Source organism: Coffea arabica, chromosome 6e (genome assembly GCF_036785885.1).
Source record: "Coffea arabica cultivar ET-39 chromosome 6e, Coffea Arabica ET-39 HiFi, whole genome shotgun sequence".
Lineage (NCBI taxonomy): Eukaryota > Viridiplantae > Streptophyta > Magnoliopsida > Gentianales > Rubiaceae > Coffea > Coffea arabica.
In genome coordinates, this window is record NC_092321.1 from 20976903 (window position 1) to 20996589 (window position 19687).

A 19687-nucleotide genomic window follows, 5' to 3' on the forward strand; every position below is an offset into this window, starting at 1 on the left:
ATGACAATATCATTCAGTTATATAATTCTGCTTTGACAAGCCTCTATGTGACCAAAAAAAAAAAAAAAGAGAGATCTTTATTTGATTTATTTTTGGGTGATATTTTAATCGAGATTTGAATTTCAAAGCTCCATATGTATGAATGCTTCTTATTATGAATGAATCAATTATCATTAGTACGTGATGGAATGTAATTTGTTAGAGAAATATTAATGCATGCTAGGCCAATCTAGTTCAGTGTTTGACAAGTTCAATTTTTAAGAAGGCCTTTAAGATTTTCTTCACCTAATAATATAAGGTAGGCCCTAAAAATCTTTTCACGTACTTAAGTTAAAAAACTAACTTCCAATAGACTATAGTTAGCAGTAAAGTGAGTTCTCGAGTTGTTTAAACATTTAATCCAACAATGCATTTTCCTTCCAAGAAGAAAGAAACTCTGCAAGCATTTCCAAAAGACCATAAAAGCATATGATTTCTTACAATGAATATGGAAACATGTGGTAACTCACTCAAAGCATTCTTTGAAGACGTCAAATGCTAAAAGCTCTCCCTTTGTGCTACATTTAGAAAGTTACATACACTGTAAAAGAAAATGTCAAGCCACAACATACAACCCTAAGCTCACCTGAGAAGGAAAATTTTCATAACTCATAATTTGTGCAGAAGCTGCAAGAATCAAGAATTCAACGAGAGATATGCTATCCCCTCTAGTTGCACTCGACGTGCGATTCTGCTCGACATTTTGTCATCCAACAAGTGATCTCAAGGGGAAGAACTTTTTTTGGATCTACTATGAGTAAAATGGATCAGCATTCTCTTATGTCCAGTGTATAAACAGGTATCTGCCATGCCTTGGTATTCTTTTTCGGATCGTCTGTGAGGCTAAGATCATTGTCGTCTACCTTGAACGTTTTAATGAATGTCCTGGCTCCCGTCATGATTACTCTCTCTACCATAAAGAGTTGATAGTTGTTCTCGACCACTGGATCCAAAATGCTGCTATAATTTGATGCGTATGCCAATTTATACCTAAAGTTTAGGAAAAGAGACGTCTATTAGCCATCCCAGGATCCATTAAACCTGACTTCATAAGCTCAAGCACATTGTAAGCAACAAAATTGCCCAAGTCACGAAGACAATAAAAACCAAAACAGCATTGCTAAACAACATAAGCGAAGATTGCTAGATCTCTTTGTGACAAACTCGGAACTTGGTGTAGAGAAAAACTAGGAAAACAAAAATTGGAAAATTATCTTTACCATATGCATTTACAGTGTAGTCGCACAGTCATATTCATATAAAAACCAAATATGGCTGATTTAGCACAAACCTTAAATTTGGTTTAGAAGACCTCCAACAACAACAAACACATCCCATTGATGCAAACCACACATAATAATACAATGGAGGAAGGACAAATTTGTAGTCTTCTAACCCAAAAGATGTTCCGATCAGAAAAGTTTTTTTTTCCCCCAAAGATTCTAATCCAACATGTCAACCAAGAAAGTCGATAACCAGAAAGTCCTAAAGGTAACTTGAAGACCTACAGCTAACTTTGCTTTGACATGTCGACTATACCAACAGGATGACATTATTTAAAAAAAAAAAAAAAAAAAGACACCTGCCGAAAGAAATCCTCAGCATGCTTCTCATCCTTTGCAGCTGATTCTCTTTCTCCATACTGCTCTCTCTCCTTCTCCCCCCAGCACCCCCACTCCCCACCCCCCCCCCCCCCCCCCAAAACAACAAAAAAAAAACAAAAAAAAGACAGAAAAAAAGCTTAAGCAACATTGGAATCAATAGTCCAGGACAACCAAAACAATAGAACACCACTTCTTCTATCTACCTCCCATTCAAAATTTTGAAGGCACCAGCACATTATTATGCATCCCAACTACTATGTTTATCATCCACATCTTTCTCAATCTATCCTAATCCTTGACCACACATGCACCTCACCACTACATACAGCTCTCTAGATGGTCTTGATAGGCATTTGTTTGTGAATAGTGTACAATGTGAAACAATAAAATATTGGAAAAAGCACGTAACTTCAAGCTGCTAATTCAAACATAGAACAGGAGAATAGGGGAGAATAAACATGGCAAACCAGTTCAAAGCAATCAGATGAGCTAATTTCTGTGATAATCAACTCCATAGGAGTTGCTTTTATGTCATTTTGCAGACAATAGTAACAATACTAAATCACTCACAATACAGTCAGATGAGTATTTATATATTAGATAACAATGAGAAAAGACACCAAAGCGTAATGCTAATTGCCCAGAGTAGCTTAGCCAAACCAAACGATAATTCAATAGGAAAAAATTTCCACCCAAAATGTGACCCATAGGCAGAAAGAAAATTTGATATAAAAAAGTGTCATTAGGACTCATACAACTACCAAGGCAAAACAATTTCTCTTAATCTTTGATAAGCAGAAGGCCTTTATTTTTATTGGTTTGGGGAAAGGGGGGTGGGGGTTGGGGGCCCCAGGATATCCAAAATTTTGATCTGCTCTTACTCCTAGACAGCAATCATATAAAGTTCAGGAGGATCAGATTGGAAGACAAAATACCTTGATGCAAGTGGGGCAAAGAAACCTGGGGTTCTCTCATTTGAAGCAATGAAAAGAGTTCGTCCCGGTGGGACCCATTTTGCAATTCGGCACGAAATAAATTCTGGACGGGTATCCCTGTCAAGATGAGGATGCAAAGACCGAACAACACCAAACCTATCCTTACGAGTTTTCAGTTTATCACCTCGTCTGACATGGATAGCATCATAATCACCAAGAAGCACCTTAATCTGTACGAATAACAATGGAAAACAACATCAATCATAGTAACTTTATATAAAAAAAAAAGGCTTAAAGCAAAGCAATACTGCAGCTGACTGCAATAGAACACTAGGCATTTGAGGGCACCAATGATGGCATCTTAAAGCTTTTGACTCCCCTAAAGAAGGTATTCGAAACAACACGAGCCCACATGCAGACAACATTAACCACAATTAGGCCAAGCCATTTTGAGTCACAGATGAACCCAAAATGCATATAAAACTTCTAAATACACACAAAACCCAAAGGTCACCAAACCTATATTGACTTTGAACAGGCATATGCCCCGCCAATGACATACATCCAAAACTTTTTTATTATACACGCTCTTGACTCTCATTTCAATTGTGAATGCAGAACCAACGAATGATCAGCACCTCAGACCAAAATGGTTTGGGACATACACAAACAGCCAGCAGAAGAAAAAAAGAATAGCTCTAAAACAAAAGAAACTTAATGTCATATTTGAACACCAAGGTTCATTCTCAGATCTCCAGCAAATATTCAAGCCCCACAATACGCATCAAAAATTTTAATCAAGCAACCAACCAAAGAAGCCACTAGTAAAGCATGCAGCAGCAGTGAAAAGGCGAGGCTTCTTGTAAAATTCAAGTGGAACTCACAAGCATAATACAGTATTTCTATGTGGTGAATCAACCCCCTGGCCCTCATCTATAAGCTGAAGCTATAAAAAAGAAAGAAATTACTTATTGAAGCCTCTCACGTGCCCCCTCACCTGTATGCTGGACTCCTTTCAATACAAAAAGCACGTGACACACCTATTAAGAATGGTTCCAAGCATTAACAGAGAATCTGTGCTTACCCAGACACTAGTGTTCACTTATGGCCATATCTAGAAGCCTCAACTCTCAGACAGGAAAAGGAGTTAATATATATTTAAAAAATTAAAAGTTCACAACCTGTTTATGAAAAGATACAATGCACCTTACAACTAATTTGCAGTTGTCAAGCTTTTATGACATTAACGTTTACCCTGCCATGGAGTGGTGAATGGTAGAATGATCAGTCTTCTTAAATTTCCATCACCAAAATGATTATAAAAGGGGAATATCTCATTTCAAACTTCCAGTAGCAGCACCACCCAAAAATCTTCCAATAGGAATGGAAATTTTACGTATCATTGAGATATCATTACACATTTGTCCAAAACAAGATCCACAGCATTCTCAACATCAAGTTTACTTTATGCCCAGGTTTTGCTCTCTTCATCAAACCAAACTTTGATAGTCAACTCAAAAAAGCAACAAACTTTTTGCAGTGCTCAAATAATGTAATGAGAGTATAAATTTTGGCTATCAAACTTAAGGACAACTTATCGACCATCTCCCCCATTTTCAAAAGAATACCAAGCAAAACACTTATAACAAGGGCTTTATTAAACATTGCACTTATGACAGACCATTCTGTTCCCATATTTGACAGAACTTTCTTTTCTTTCCAGCATTTTTTTCCTGTCCTTTCTTTTCCTCTTTAGCTATGGGAGAGGAAAGGAAGGGGAGAACTCATGGCAACAATTCTCCATGTCAAAAAAGTTCACACCATATGTAGCATCCTCAGGAGATCATCAACAGAAACATATGCAATGCTTCTGTCATGTCTAACTTAGATCAACAAGAATATAAAATAAAAATAGTCAGGCTGTAATTGTACATTTAACAAAAGGACCAAAATAACTAAAGAGTTCATAATGGATATAGACTATATTGTAATGCATCAGATTCAAAAATCAAGAATGGTTAAGATACAGTGTTTGGAAGCTGGAACCACTCTTAGCTTCTTAATAGACTCTTTGAAGACCCTCAAGATCAACCAATCAAGATTTTTTACATCCACTTTTAGACAATAAAGAAGTTAGTTTTCAGCCTAAAGGTAAGCTTGTAGTTAAGCTTACTTCCGCAATTCGTAAGAACACTCTCAGAAAATTAAGAGACTCCAATTAGTTAGTACATTTTAAATGAGTATTAGGTGATATAAAGCTTTTCATAAACAATACAGCACTTGGAGGGCTAGGACTAGACCACAAAAGATTTCTTGATTATTTAACTAACCTGATGGTGGGAAATTTTTCCAAAACGACCTGAATTGCTTCAGTCTAAAGCTTACATTCAAAGAGAAGTTTATTCTTCTTTGTCTACAAGCTACCTGACTCTCAGGTTAGAGACAAGAAGTGGTCCAAATTTAACATCACATCACAGGCTACTATATTGCATACTTTAGAATCATGTCTGTCCAAGGTTTAAAGCTAACATGGTGTACCTGAGACTACAAAACAAGATCCCAAAGCAACTTAACAAATGCTTAGAGAAGTATATTACAAATAAAAGGAGAGGGGAAAAAAACTAAAAAATCTGAATATAGACTCCAGTCAATTATGTTTTAGCCTTTTGCAAATCCTAGTATCATAAATATGAGTGGAGGAGGTCCTGCTTTGCCAAACGCTCAAAACACATTACCATGATAAGTAGCTAAATTAAAAACAAAACAGTAAGAGCAACATTACCAATTGCATGGGCATAAACCAGAAAAGATAGTGCGCTAATAAGAAGTGTTATTTGCAATCAAGTTAAATTGCAAGGACAGAGGAAAAAATCTCACAGCACAACAAATTTGTGTTTCACTAGTGACTGATACTAATGACAAGAAACAGAAAATGGAACAAAATGCTGCATATATCACTATGAACCAACCTTTTCTGCTGCATTCCGCAACTTCTTGCTAGCCATTGAAGGAAGAAAAGAATATGACAAGAGAATAGCATTACGGTTATTCCGATCCTTGCACTCCATGAACCTGAATGATTACCATGATTAATACCTACAAGAAAATTATCAAGATTCAAAAAACCAAGCCCATGAGCTTCACAAAGAACTTTCTACAATGAAACTGTAATCATCGGTGAACCTAAACTTAGAGGGAAGAGGAAGTGACCAACCCCAGCATGATTCAACAAGTTAAAGGGCTCAAAACTTAGATCCTTTACCAACCCAAAAACAAGATCATCCTTCAACAGTGTGTAACAAAATTTTAAAGACTGATTGCTTGTATACAAATCATTGAACGCAAGGAAGATGGAACAGTTTAGAACAAAGCAAAAGGCAATACATAAGTGTTAAATTACCATGATAGATGACTGGCTGTTCGATTTATGAGTAAAATATTCGAATACGAACTTTTTGATCCAAGATCCTCCCGGCTAACTCCTTGCACATTGGCGATCCCTCTGGATCCTAATTTCATGCTTGTTAATAGCACCCGATGCCATTCTTTTGAGTTATCCAAAATTACAGGTACTGTTCCAGATATGAGATCAAGATCATACAAGGAATCCATTGCACAAGAGCTAGCTGCCCACCTAACAAAAAAATTAAAATTGTAGGTTAGTCATTAAATGACCCCTTTTTGCTGATTTATTTCATCATGCACTTAAGGATAATATAAATGGAATAAAACAAACAAGCCTTACAAAATTTTTCAGCTGCAACACTTTGTTTTACTCTTTATCGATTCATTTTTGTTTTAGAAGCATTTGTAAGCAATTAGTAATACTGGAAAACTTGATACTTGCATCTTTTAAATCAAACAAGTAGCAACTGTAACCATTTTTGTCTTACCTTTATTTCTTATATTTTCTTTTTTTCCTTTCAATGTAAGAGGCCAGAGTTTGCAGTGATACTAAATACAAGTCTTGCCAGAACTCACCTTTCTTCTGAACTGGCATCATTGGACTGGTGAAGAATCCCTTTCTTATTGTGTATTGGATTGATGCACATTCTAGAAGGCATTACCAAGGTTCTGAATCATACAAAAGGAGCAAAGAACAGGAATCAGTAGGCCTTTTTTTGCATAATTATGGGCATTAGAAAAGGAAGAAAAACTTGGAATGCTAAGTCCACCAATTGTCAAAACAGATGCTTTTCTGTTCTTCAGTGAGTAAATTGAATCAATGAGGCCATGAAAGGGGAAGACCCACAAAGCCTGTAACCCAGTAGCACCAGAGCATGATGCTAACAGCTCCAAGTCTTTTAAGGGTTACATCCATAGAGTAAGACTTCCAACTGAATGTGAAAACAGGTCCTCCAAGTGCAAAACACTAAGAAGAATGGAAAGCCTTAAAATGCAAAAGTTTGCCAGAGTAAGCTAAAATCTCGAAAGTCAAAATTGCAGAACGTGCAGGTAACTAGAACATGTTTGTTTTGTTATAATTGTAGATAACATCCAGCAAAAATTCTCATTGATATGTAACTAAAGTTGCATACTACCACAGCTCACATGTGCTGGTTTATCTCTATATGCTACAATTTCATCAGCTGTCCCCAAATTCTTGCAACACCTCAAACAGTTTTTTGAATCACAAAACAACATTCAAGCAATGCAGTGTAAAACATGCATCACCCATAATTAATACTGCAAAACTGTCCTCTTCATTTAAAAGTTCCAGTCTTTCCCAACAAAATCCTAAAGAAAGACAGGGGACTAACGGTAAAATCAAATCCAATGATACATACACAGGGGAAAGCAACATTCTTCTATTCCCCTAGGCACAGGATTCAATTGAAGTCACTTGAATCTCCCATTTTGCAATGTTTAGATAACACCCTCATTCCAAATGATAAAATCTATAACCTCCACAATCAGATTCACTCAGGGAAAGGGGGATAACGGAGAATAAAAGGAGGATCAACTTTTCTTTTATATCAGTAATAACGAGGGTATTTACGAAGACAAAATCAATCTATCTCAAGGTAAACTACACCAGATTTAATTATTCACTTTTACTCAGTACCGGAAAATAATGCAGCTTCCTCTTCTTCAATACTAAACCCATATTACATCCAATCAAAGATTCAAAGTTACTAATAGAATGCATTATATGCCGGGTGTGTAAGTAAAATTCTTCCCACTATACAATTATGGCAGTGCACTTGTACTTTGCGCTGCCAATGTTGTATATAACTATATATTTCCTGATCAGTAAAATTTACGACTTTCTGAACCAAATTGAGTTAAAAAGGGGACAAAGAAGAGGGGAAATGAAAGGGAGATCAACATTCTTCTATATCAGTATCATGCGCAGTTTACTTACTGAAAACCAGTCCATTTTGAGGTAAACTACATCATATTTACAGAATTAGTTGTACTTAGCAATGCCAAAAGATGCAGATCTCTCTCTTCTTTAAAATTAGATCCGTACTATATCCAATCAAAATTACTAGCAGACTCATAATAGACGTAATGCATAAGCAGAATTCTTCCATCGATACTATATGAAATTTACTTGTACTTTTGCCAATGTGGTACTTTACCAATACCTTCTATCATAAACCTTCATCCTTCCAATGGAAACCCCTCAATGGGGAAAGTTGGATAATGGACCAGAAGAGACAAAACTACAAAAATCCCAAGGCCGTGAATAATCAACAATATTCCTCTCATTCTCCTTATAGTGAAGGATCAGCAAACTCTCCTCTCCCCTATTAAATTTTTAAGAAATCCAATCAATATCACCAGTAAATCCAGTAATATACATGCTGTACGTCCAAAATTGCTCCTCTATTACTATTATCGCTTGTACCCAGTGCTGACAATCTTGTACTTCAATATACCACTGATAACAAAGCTCCATTTTTTAAAACCAAAACCTCTCCGAAACGAGAATTAACATAATAAAACAACAAAAGAACAAAAACCCACTTGTCCAAGCATTCACGTAGTCAAGAATTTTCGGTTTCTCCTTCCGTTAAAAATACTAATATATTTACCTCTGAAGATACATCGCCTCCTCAAGAGCACACCTGAGGCTGGACTCTTGGTGACCAAGGCCTTCACAAGACTCACAATGCTTCCCGGGACAGTCAATTCTATTGCCCCAATACAAATACTTCTCAGAATCTCTATGATTCCTAGCATTGCTGCTCTGTATACTCGTTTCTGTGATGGAATAAAAAAACCCTTTTGTGGAAGAGAAAGAAGATGCAATGTAGAAAACAGCAATGCAGCCAACTGTAGCTGTAAGGATTATAAGAATGGAAGATCTAGAAGGTGGCCTCTGGAGAGGCTTTCCTCTCTGGGTTTTGTGGATCGCCATTTTGCTTGTTGGGTGTCCCTGTATAACTTTTATATCAAGTGAGATTCAAAGAAAATAAAAATAGATTTTTTTTTCTTGTTCAATTTTCCATTATGTCTAATTTCTTTTTTTTTTTTCCCCTCCTTAGGGCTGGGCCTGTACTAGTTTGCAATTTTGTAAAAACTTGTCGTGGAAAGTGACAGTACAAAAGGAGTATATTTCAACAATAACCTTCTTCTTTAAAACTATTCTCAAATTAATACACTTTCAAAATTTATTCTCTTGTTAATTTACTTGTTGCCTTTTTAAAAAAAAAAAATTTACTTGTTGCCATGTGGACTCTGAGTATGGAAGGTATTCACATTCTCATCTTATGTTGAGAAATACAATCCACAATAATGGATTCTTAATAACTTTTCAATAGTTCAAATGTTGCTACTTGCGTACAATCTTAAAGATACATAAAAATATTTATTTATCTATTATTAAGTTAATTAGTATTTTTCACGTTAGATTGGCTCATATAGTGTGATAAATTTTATACTAACAATGACCTAGTCATATTCTTTCTCCTTTTTTTTTGAATGTATTCTTTTTTGATGAGTCAAAAAATGCAAGGGAAATTTTTTTGAACTTTTCTTTCCCCTTATAGCGGAATTTTTATAGTTCATGTAAACTATGATATCACATGTATCTTGAAATGCTTACTCGTACTTCAAACAATTTGAATTTTTGCAAATTTCTTAAAATTTACAATGTCAGGAGAATACCATATATAAAATTGCAAGTAACAAGAAAAAAGAGAGGAACTTGTGAAATAACAATCAAGAATGATGCTAAAGAGGAACAATGACAGCAAAAAAAAAAAAAAAAAATTTCGGCAAAAGCATTGCTATTTAGAGGGTGGTCGACAATTTTAAACCACTAATTATGGATCCACTTTCCTTTTCCAATTTGCCTACAGAATGTCATTAGAGCACTGAATAAAGAATAACTATGTCATACATGAAAAAAGATTTACAAGTGATTCTTTTCCTTTGATGGTAGTCGACATAGCAATAACTAGATTAATAAGGGAATAAAAATTGAAAAAACATTACTACGAGATTATTTTCTGAAAAGTAGATTATTTTAACCAAAAACTCTAGTGAAGAGAAATTAGTATCAACAAAACCCCACTATAGGTTAGATTTTAGGTTTTAAATTTTTTAATTATTAAATAATTCAAAATCTAGTTTCCAAAGCAAATACAAACATAAAAAAAAATTGATTATCTAAAATAAAAATATGAAATCATGTGAATTATCTAAAATTTAAATATGAAATTAGATGAGATGATCAATTGTGTATTGGAAATTTTATTTTAGATAATGAGGTTTAATTAAATCCACCTTTCTAGCAGTTTGTCCAAACATTTTTTTTATTGAGGTTTTTTTAATTGCACTTAGTTCATTTCTTTTTTCCCTTTTTTGGTACTTAGTTCATTTGTTTTCATTCAAGTTACCAATTATTACTTTTTTTTTTTGGATTAATTGCATCTACCTCGTTATGCTTTAGCCAAACTACGACAAGACTCCGTGAAGTTTGAAAAATAGGTCAGTCTTTTTTCACTCCAACGTTTGTTTATCCCAATCAAACCAAAAGATACTAAAAGGTCCAAAATTACCCCTTCATGTCTTACCAATGAAGGATAAACAAAAAACAAAAAATAAATTTTTTATACACTGACAGTGCATATACTATCACCGTTAGTTGGATCCATAATACGTGTGAAACGGTGATCCATAACACATGTGCAAAAAAGTTGAAATTCAAATTCAAATTTTATATAGTTGTCATTCATTCAAAACTAACAGTATAGTGTATACTATCAATATAAGAAACATTAATCCGAAAACAAAATTGATATAAAAAAGAAAAGTTCAGCAAAGAAAAACAAATGCTTTGCTTCTCCATCCACCGCTTTTGTTCCAAAAACCACTAGTAACTGCACTAGTGCATTCCCAATTTGTGTAATACTAGGAGGCATAAACCGCGCAGTGCGCGGTGGAAAAAGAGGTGAACATGCCCAATTTAGCAATCCATTAATAGAATTCGTTTGTTTCTGATGAAATTTAATTACAAAATTAGAGCACACTTTAATATAACGATGTAACCATGTAAAAAATAGTAAGCGTTATTCTCAACAAAGAACCAGAATATTAGAGAATATTGTCCAAATTGACATCTACACTTGCTATGTCAAGGAGAGGTTGCGCCATGGTTTAGTTACGAGATCCATCAATTTCCTACAGATGCAGCTACTTAAACTTATAAACATCATTAGGGTTGGATTTTGGTATTGTCATGCTCTCAAAATAGTGAAAACATTTATATTAATATAATTTTTGGGCTTTTAACGCAGAAAGTAGACCATATCCCAAATATTCCTGATTCATATGAGAACTCAAATATATCAAAAACAGGAAAATCACGAAGGATGGATACAAATTTCTCCTAACAATATAAAAATCAATAATCACCATGCAGTGGTACACTTTTAGTTTACATAAACTGACTAAAGAAAAATTCTGAAGCTAAAACCCTAACTCTGGAATAAATGGAGTTCTTGTTTCATGGAGTCTTCTGCATTCCATACTCGGTAACTTCCCCTGAACAAAGAATGTGCAAACAGCTATCAGCTTTAGAATGGCTGCCAATTTGTCAACTATTTACACACAAGGAGTATGCTCTCACACCCTCCAGAATAAACAAAAGAAAAATGCCATTGGTATAGATACAAGCCAAAAACGGAATTACAGTATACAATAGCATGACACAACCAATAAAGGCTTCTGCAGGGCTAGCTACTGTCTTTATGATCATTTGTAAAGGAATGAGGTAGGGCAAGCCTTTTCACCATCAATGCCATATACTTTCCCTGGTGCTCTGCAAGTGCAAGCTCTGTTTCATAGGTTCCCTTGTGTGATCTCCCAGGAAAACTCCTGCTCCATGAAGAGAACCTCCTCTCAGGACATTCATCTTAAACATTCCTGTTCGACAATGTGTATCCTATTGGAACGTAGATCATATCATGGTGGACTCACTGGGTAATTGCTGTCCGCTTGTAAAATAGAAAGTAGTAAATAACCAGCATTTATTGTGAAATGCAACTCTGGACTCATTCAATGACAGCAAGAATATACCCATCCTTTCCTGTAGGGAGTTAAGCATGTAAAGAGGTAGAGTAAATAACCTGAAATTAAAGAGAGACAAAAGCAAGAGTGTATGTGGCTAGCCAATAGGTAAAAGCTTGTTATCTAGAAAAAAAACTTCTTTATCCTTGTCATACCACATTTTTGGTTCCCAACCTAAAGGGGCACAGCATCATTGCAATAACTTCTCCTACGATTACGCTTAACTCAGAACATCCCCTTCTTCAGAAACGATTACCCATCTTACCCTTGGAAACTGGGATTAGTATAGAGAAGGCACATGCAGCAGGTTGTCTAAAACTATAAAAACTGAACCGGAGGATTGGTCAAGCTCAGCGGAATTGAAGTTTAATAGTTTAACGTAGCTGCTCTTCAACCAGAACAAGCGGATTAAGAGCTGCTATGCCATGGATGCCCTTCAGTATTTGGCTGGAGGGCATCATTTGCCTTCCAAAAGATGTATCAGTAGTTCATGACTTGTAAATGGTTAATAAATGTGTGAGAGAAACTCAGAACTTAATGGACCTAATACAAAACTGATGTTATTTTGGACCTTAATTGTGCTCGTCTCTTGCAAACTTTTGGGCACCAAAATCAACCAAAAAACACTTTGTAACCTCTAAAGCTTACATAATGCAATTTCTGATTATCAAATGAGGTAAAAACTTTTGGGTGTCAATGCTAATTACACATTATCTGATCTTTGATCGGCAAATTCAGGGACCTGTGAGCTAATATGTATTCCAGGAGAGGAAAGTTTCATAGGATAGATCCTAAGCTTCACAACTTCTACCATAGCTTCACAAGGGCCTCATTTTAGTGCAAATCTAAGGCAGTAAGACAAAATATGTATTCCAGCAGGAAATCCAAGTAACGGGTTCTTCTTTATTCTCTCCCCTTTTTTGGGGTGGAATCCTAGAACTAAAAAAAATAACCCAAATAGCACATGAAACAAGGCAAAGAAAAGCTTAAAAGAAAGGAAAACAAAAAAAAAGTTTCTTTGAGGAGAAATATGCCATGAAAGAAAGGATTTCATTGGACAAACCACCAACAAAAAATTCCAGAGCGCAAAAATCAAAACAAACAACCATGAAACAAGCAAAAACAGCAGCTGATAATTATAAAAAGTAGCAACACCACAATAGTTCAAACATGGAAGGAAAATAGACAAAAATGGAGAGAAAAAAACAAAATAATGAAGGCAGTACCTTAAAGGACATAAGATGCCTCAGTGCTAGCAGCTCTTTCTCAAACGAAAAATAAGAGTCCAAACCTTTGGCCACACCTGCTGCTATCTTTATTCTTGTATTCCAATCTAATGGTTCTTTATCAGGTAGAAAATCTGCAAAAGAATTGTTAAAATGGTTTACAATGATGCAACAGATTATGTTGTATGATAGCTACCAGAACAGTACTCTAACATAAACCCAACAAAGAAGTAGTGAATGACATTGAAATTAGCATATTATCCAACGTTGATGTTAAGCAATAACTACCAGAATAGTATTCTAACGTAAACCCAACAAAGGAGTATTAAATGAGCAATAACAGCCATACCTGTGGAGAAAAATCATAGGCACACACATTAATATTGAGAGAAATATTTAGTCAAAGTATAAGTGCACATATTAAGATTTGTTAAATGCAAATTTTATTTCCCCATTGTAAAACCGATATAAGAGTCCAACAGCCCAAAATTCATTCAAAGATTAAGAAAAATGAATGCTCTACTGAACTCTTGAAACAAACATAAATCAACCAAATGGCATGACTTTTGTTTTTGGCTTTCCACAAAAGAAGTCAAGTTATTAAACTACAATCGAGAGAATCACAACAGTGAGTCATTTTCACATGCAAGGTATGTAAAGTCATTTGGTGGTACAAATAAATTTCATGCCTGTGCTCAACATTTTCAGCTTGTTGATAGTTGTTGACAATGTTAATCCTCACTTACAACATTGGGTGGAGAAGTGACAAGGCTTAAAATCATTCAACCAAAACTCTCGTAGCCTAAATGTAACCACATGCAGGAAAAGAGAGAGACAGAGTTTCAGGAATGCAATTAAAGCACAAAGCACAAGATCCCTTAACATTGTGATCAGCTGAGGAACCCACTCTTACTAAGTGAACAAATGCATTAATACTTGAGGCAGTACCATTTGAACAAGCAAGCTCTTCATCAACCTCAAACAATAGAATGTGGAGTAAAGGCATGATATGATACAATACCAATCACCACTATTCAAAACACCAAACCATCCATTCACCATACTATGCCACTTATATGCTCTCAACCCCACCTTTCCCATTTTCCTGGAACGAACATTGACCCCCATACCTAGAATAAACAAGTTTGAGCCTATGCTCTGTCCTTGAGGCTTCATTATTTCTGCATTTTATTTTTCCTTATAAATGGCATCATTGTAAAGAAAGAACAATCAACATAAAAGTTAGTTTAAGTAGAAAAAACCCAATTAACTTTCTAAACAAAACTTGCACTGTCATCATGTCTTCCTTAAAAAAGTTTATGCAGTTCATAAATTTCAGTAAACATGTAAATTCAATTTTAAAATGGAATGGACTTCTTGTTGAACATGCAATAACTGAGTCGCAAACAATTGACAAGATAATGAACAAGAATGCCTGAAATGATATCATGAAGATGATCTTCCAAGGATCCCAAGGGCATGAACTAATAGACAAGTAGCCTCTGGTCCCCATCAGCACAGTAATCGATTAAATTTACAAGGTTAGAAAGACATAAAAAACTGAACATAAGAACCTCAACACAAAATTTTCGATTACCTTGAAGCCCATTTCTATCCAATTGCTTAACTGCAACAACCTGTCCATTCCAGTAATCAAATTAATTAGCAATAATAAACTTGAAAAGCAGCCAGAAAATTTTTGGTAGAGGCATTTCTAATAAAATCAATATTGCCATTTTTAAAAAAATTAGGAAAATTCAGAAAAAGTCCGATGAAATGAAATAAGTAAGAAAAAAATAGAGAAAATGACGGATACCTCACTCTACTACTTTAGCTTGAAGATCTGGAGTTGAAGCTTTCTTTCAGATCATCTCTAAGTGGGCCCAAAAAAGGAGGACATATTGGTTAAAAATTAGAAAAAAATAGAAATGAAAAAAACAGAAACGAAAATAAACACACTTTTTTTTATAATAGAAATAAAATAGCTCAGATCCATTTGCATTCTTTTGCCCAGGTACAAAGGATTAAGTGAAAAAAAAAGGATCGGAGGAGCTCGTTATATAGAATGTATCATACAAGAAGGGCAAAAAAGAGATACGTTCAGTGGATCAAACCTTCCTTCCCATGGATTGGATCAAAGTAGAGTCCACTGAGTCGGAATCATTGACCCCTGTTGTCATAGGGACACAGAATTCCCGACGAGATAAGACCGGAACAGTCGTCAATCCGATGCGAAAGGGAAGCTTCACATTCGAGAATATAAGAGCACTAAAATTGTCTTCTTCCCGTCTTGCACGTAGAGATACGAAAGTACAACAGCAAAAGAGACGGTACCCGCACGACCACAGAGCAAACCGTCCATGAGTATTTTTGGAAGTCCATCTACGATCGTGTAGGAGAAAGGAAAACTAACGAAAAAGAATGAAGAAATGATAGATGAAATGTTTTGGAGAGGAAGAAAGCGGCGGAGCTTCTGAGGAGAGAAAAGAGAGAGAGAAGCGTGTGGTCTCTATTCTTTACCCTAGCCATCTATTTTTATTTTCGAAACGAATCGAAAGCACCATAGATCTACACTCTAGCTGCATTTCCAGAAAAAACAAGACAAAACATCGACGTAACCAGATAGAAGAGAGAAAAATAAATCACTAATGAAAGGAAAGTAGCGGAAGAATTGAGGTACTACCTGAAACAATAGAGAGGAAGCAGCAGTCAGTGCTTCACTTGTGGTTCTATCTTAGACCGGAAAATAAAAGTCAAGAAATAAAAAAAAAATCCACATTAGTTCTCCAATTGCAACCAGAAAAGCAAACAAAGACGGCAGTCTTTCATTTACAGGGTTCGAAGCTCCAAATGTTTTTGAAGCGCAAAAAATGAAAGAAAAAAGAAAAATAATAAAAAGTTGAAGTAATATTCAAGAATAGAGTGGGAAGGAAAGGATAAGGAGAGATAATAAAGATTTTGAGAGCAAGAGGAAGAGGGAAAGATCTGATCAAGGACTGGTGGTGAGAAGAAAGAAAAGATCAGAGGAGAAAAATGAAAATTTTCAAAGAAATAGAAAAGAGAATGAAGGAGAGCTAAAATGTTCTGAGGAGGAGGAAACAAAATAGAAGTGGCGGCGTTCTGAGGAGAAAAGAGTGAGAGAGAACCCTAGCGCAAAAAGAAAGAAAGGAAACAAATCATGAGAGAGCAACCAAAACACAAAACGCTGTCGTGGTATTTGTTCGGAACACACGCACATGTGCGGCACGTGAGAGGACGACGAAGATTTTGGCTGAATGAAGTTGCCATGTTATCTACTTATGTTGATAAGTAAAAACAAATGCCAAATCTTCTTCCTATGCCACCAACAACCTCCGTCAAGCCAAGGTCTTAAAATCTCATGAACCTCCATGCTTCCTGTATAGGTCTAAAATGGGCATCAAAGGAAGATTCAATTCCAATCTATTGGAGAAAGAGATTGTGAAAGGCTCATCTGAGTGGTCAAGGGTGATAGAAATACATATTAGTGCTATGATTGATCTGAAAACCTAAATTGCAAACGAAAGAACACAACAAATAGGCGAGGGCTCAAGAGTTTGAGGGTGCAAAAATGGTTACCTAAGTGGAAGGGAGAGGCGAGCATAAATGGATGAGTTCTTGGACATGAAAAAAAAAAATATGGATGGTTTCAGTTTATCTGTGGAATGAGCATTTAGTTTTGATAACATTATGAGCAATTGCTATGGTTATATATTTTATAAGAATTGCACGCGGTTCAATAAAAGAGTTAATACGGTTTTTAGAAACTTTTATGTTGATCATTAGTTCCTATTCCCGGAATGCACTGGGACTTGACTTTAAAAAATGTATATATTTCCAGAATCATGTTATCATCTTTACAACCGTAATCATTGTTTAGTGGCTTGAGTGTCATTAGGAGAATTTGTTGCAGTCAGGATGTGGGACTTGGGATATTACTGAAGATGTGATAGTATGGATGGGTGCTGGGGAAGAGGATGGAGACAGATGATGGTGGCCGGTTTGTTTTAGGGGAAGGGTCTTTTTGTCTACACGCATAATATTTTAACACCATTTATCAAAGGTTGTTTGGTTAAAGAGGGTGGCCATTATTTTTCAAACTTTAAGGGATTTACTTGTAGTTTGACTGAAGCACAAGGAAGGTAGATGTAATTAACTCTTTATTTTTTTTTGTTTGTTCAAAAATACCAATTATTATTTGAGTTTTAACCAAATTACACTTACCATTGGAGTGTTCATTGGCCAATAATTGGTAATTCGGTAAAAAAAATTTGATTTTTTCGTTATTTTCAACAATCTCAACATTCAATTACTGCCCAAACTTTTATTTGATAATTGGATTTCGGCCAGATAATAGGTATTTTGGTAAAATATCCAAAGTTTTATATTGGTTTTCTAATATAGATTAGTTAAGTCTATTGAATATGTAATTAATAATATAAAAGTTATCAATATGTTAATTAATATGCTTTTAAGGTCACATATTTATTTATAATAAAAAATTATAACTTATAACAATATTGACTAATACATTAATATGTAATATGATATCTTAGTCTGCATGAATTATATAGAATATTTAATTAAAATATGAAATTCAGTAATTAGGTCGGTAATTGGTAATTCGGAAATCAAATTTCAATATCCATTCCCAAACTATTTTACCAAATTTTAAGATTGGATCTTAATTATTTTCTCAAATTCTATTTTATTGACATCCTATTTCTGATCTAAGTTGGATCGGCTGGTTATTCAATTTTTCTCGAAGTGTGAACACCCTAGACTTACCATTGTCACTTACAAAATCCAAAGCCCATTCTTTTATAGGTATTTTATAGCCCCCTTCAATTTCTTTTATAGGTATGTTGCCTCCCTCTATGATATGGTTGGACAAAATTAATCCCACTATATTAATTTTTTTTTGTTTCCTTTTTTCTTATTCTTTTTCCATTTTTTCTTTTTGCTTTTTTTCTTCTTTTTTCCCCTTCTCTTATGTCACTTGCCAATTGTTTCCCTCCATTGCTAAATTATGACACTAAATCTTTTAATTCTCTTTAACCCAATTTTTTATAATTTATTTATTTGTTAAATTCACTCTTAATAATTTGTCATAAACTCTACTCTACTCGAATATATATATATATATATATATATATATATATATATATATATATATATATATATGTATATATATGTGTGTGTGTGTGTACCTTGCATTGTAAACATCTTCTAATTTAGGAATTTAATGATTTGAGTACATATAAACTAATTAAGTTCAAAACTAGTTAACTATTCACATTAACAGTAACGTATTACAAATCACCTAATAGAGAAATGTTAATTTGTTCATTTATTATTTATTCATATCAATAATTCATTGATTAATCATTCTATTTTATTCATATATGTAAATGTATATATATATATATATATATATATTTCAATTCATTAGATGAAATGGACTTCATAATATAAAAAACCATTGATCTCTTGTTATGTTAGGAAGTTTCTTACGAAATAGTGATTTTGACAACTGATAAATAAGCAAAGAACCACCAATCTAATATGTTAATTTAAACAAAACTAAAATCCATTTGAATTAACTGTTTTTAGAGGTGTTTTAAAAAAATTTTACTGTAACAGGGTTTTTAGAGTATATTTTAGGATATTTTTAAAATATATTTTTGGAATATTTAAGAGTAGCAAAGTTTTTAGAATATATTTTGGGATATATTTTTAAACATTAAAAAAAATTTAGACTATGTTTTAGAGTACTTTTTAAAAATTTTTATAGTATTTGAAAAACTAATTTTTGAAAAACTGATGAATCTAAACAGAGCATATGCACACAAATAATAATGGCATTGGAGATAAAGAATGAAAAAAGAAACAAGAAAGAGTAAACTAAAAAGAAAAGAGTAAGCAAAAAAGAAAATAAAAATAATTAAGATGGAAGGGATAGTTTTGTCCAAAGATATCATAAGAAGGACAATGTGCAAGTTGAGGAGAGTAAACTACAACTTAATGGATAGTTTAAGGGCGTTTAATGCATTTAACTCTAAAAAATATGCTTCTAGGGAATAGACAAAAGGGTTATTATCACTTTACCCTTTTAACATTCCGTGCAACTATCAATTTCTCCCTTAACGTTATTTTTTAGTCACTTTACCCCCAAAACTAATGATCAAACTTAACGAAATTTGTTAATTAAAGTAAAAAGACAAGTTTAGCTCTTAAAGTTATTATCATTTTACCCCCATAAACTATAGTCTCATTATCAATTTACCCTATAGAGTTATTTTTTAGACAATTTATCCAACCATTAAACCAACTTAACAAGTTA

The 19687-nt window shown here is 34.3% G+C and overlaps 1 protein-coding gene and 1 long non-coding RNA gene across 2 annotated transcripts; both read right to left on the reverse strand.

Moving 5' to 3' along the window:
* Window positions 1-394: 394 nt before the first annotated feature.
* LOC113697216 (uncharacterized) lies at window positions 395-8993 on the reverse strand. Its single transcript, XM_027216732.2, has 6 exons — window positions 8620-8993; window positions 6560-6652; window positions 5979-6212; window positions 5548-5650; window positions 2579-2808; window positions 395-1029 (listed from the first exon to the last, which is right to left on the reverse strand). Exons 1-6 carry the CDS (start codon window positions 8943-8945, stop codon window positions 807-809), a joined length of 1209 nt encoding a protein of 402 aa, XP_027072533.2. The 5' UTR covers window positions 8946-8993; the 3' UTR covers window positions 395-806.
* A 2707-nt stretch (window positions 8994-11700) lies between these two features.
* LOC140009230 (uncharacterized) lies at window positions 11701-15201 on the reverse strand. Its single transcript, XR_011816585.1, has 4 exons — window positions 15148-15201; window positions 14924-14963; window positions 13327-13460; window positions 11701-12119 (listed from the first exon to the last, which is right to left on the reverse strand). It is a non-coding gene; the product is annotated as an uncharacterized lncRNA (long non-coding RNA).
* Window positions 15202-19687: the final 4486 nt, after the last annotated feature.

Excerpts from the sequence above, each read along its gene's own strand:
- LOC113697216 (XM_027216732.2), bottom strand. The coding sequence starts at position 8,945 with ATGGCGATCCACAAAACCCAGAGAGGAAAGCCTCTCCAGAGGCCACCT. Across the intron at positions 6,653-8,619 it reads GAGGCGATGTATCTTCAGAG|AACCTTGGTAATGCCTTCTA; the intron begins GTAAATATATTA and ends TGTATGATTCAG. Across the intron at positions 5,651-5,978 it reads ACAGCCAGTCATCTATCATG|GTTCATGGAGTGCAAGGATC; the intron begins GTAATTTAACAC and ends GTAATCATTCAG.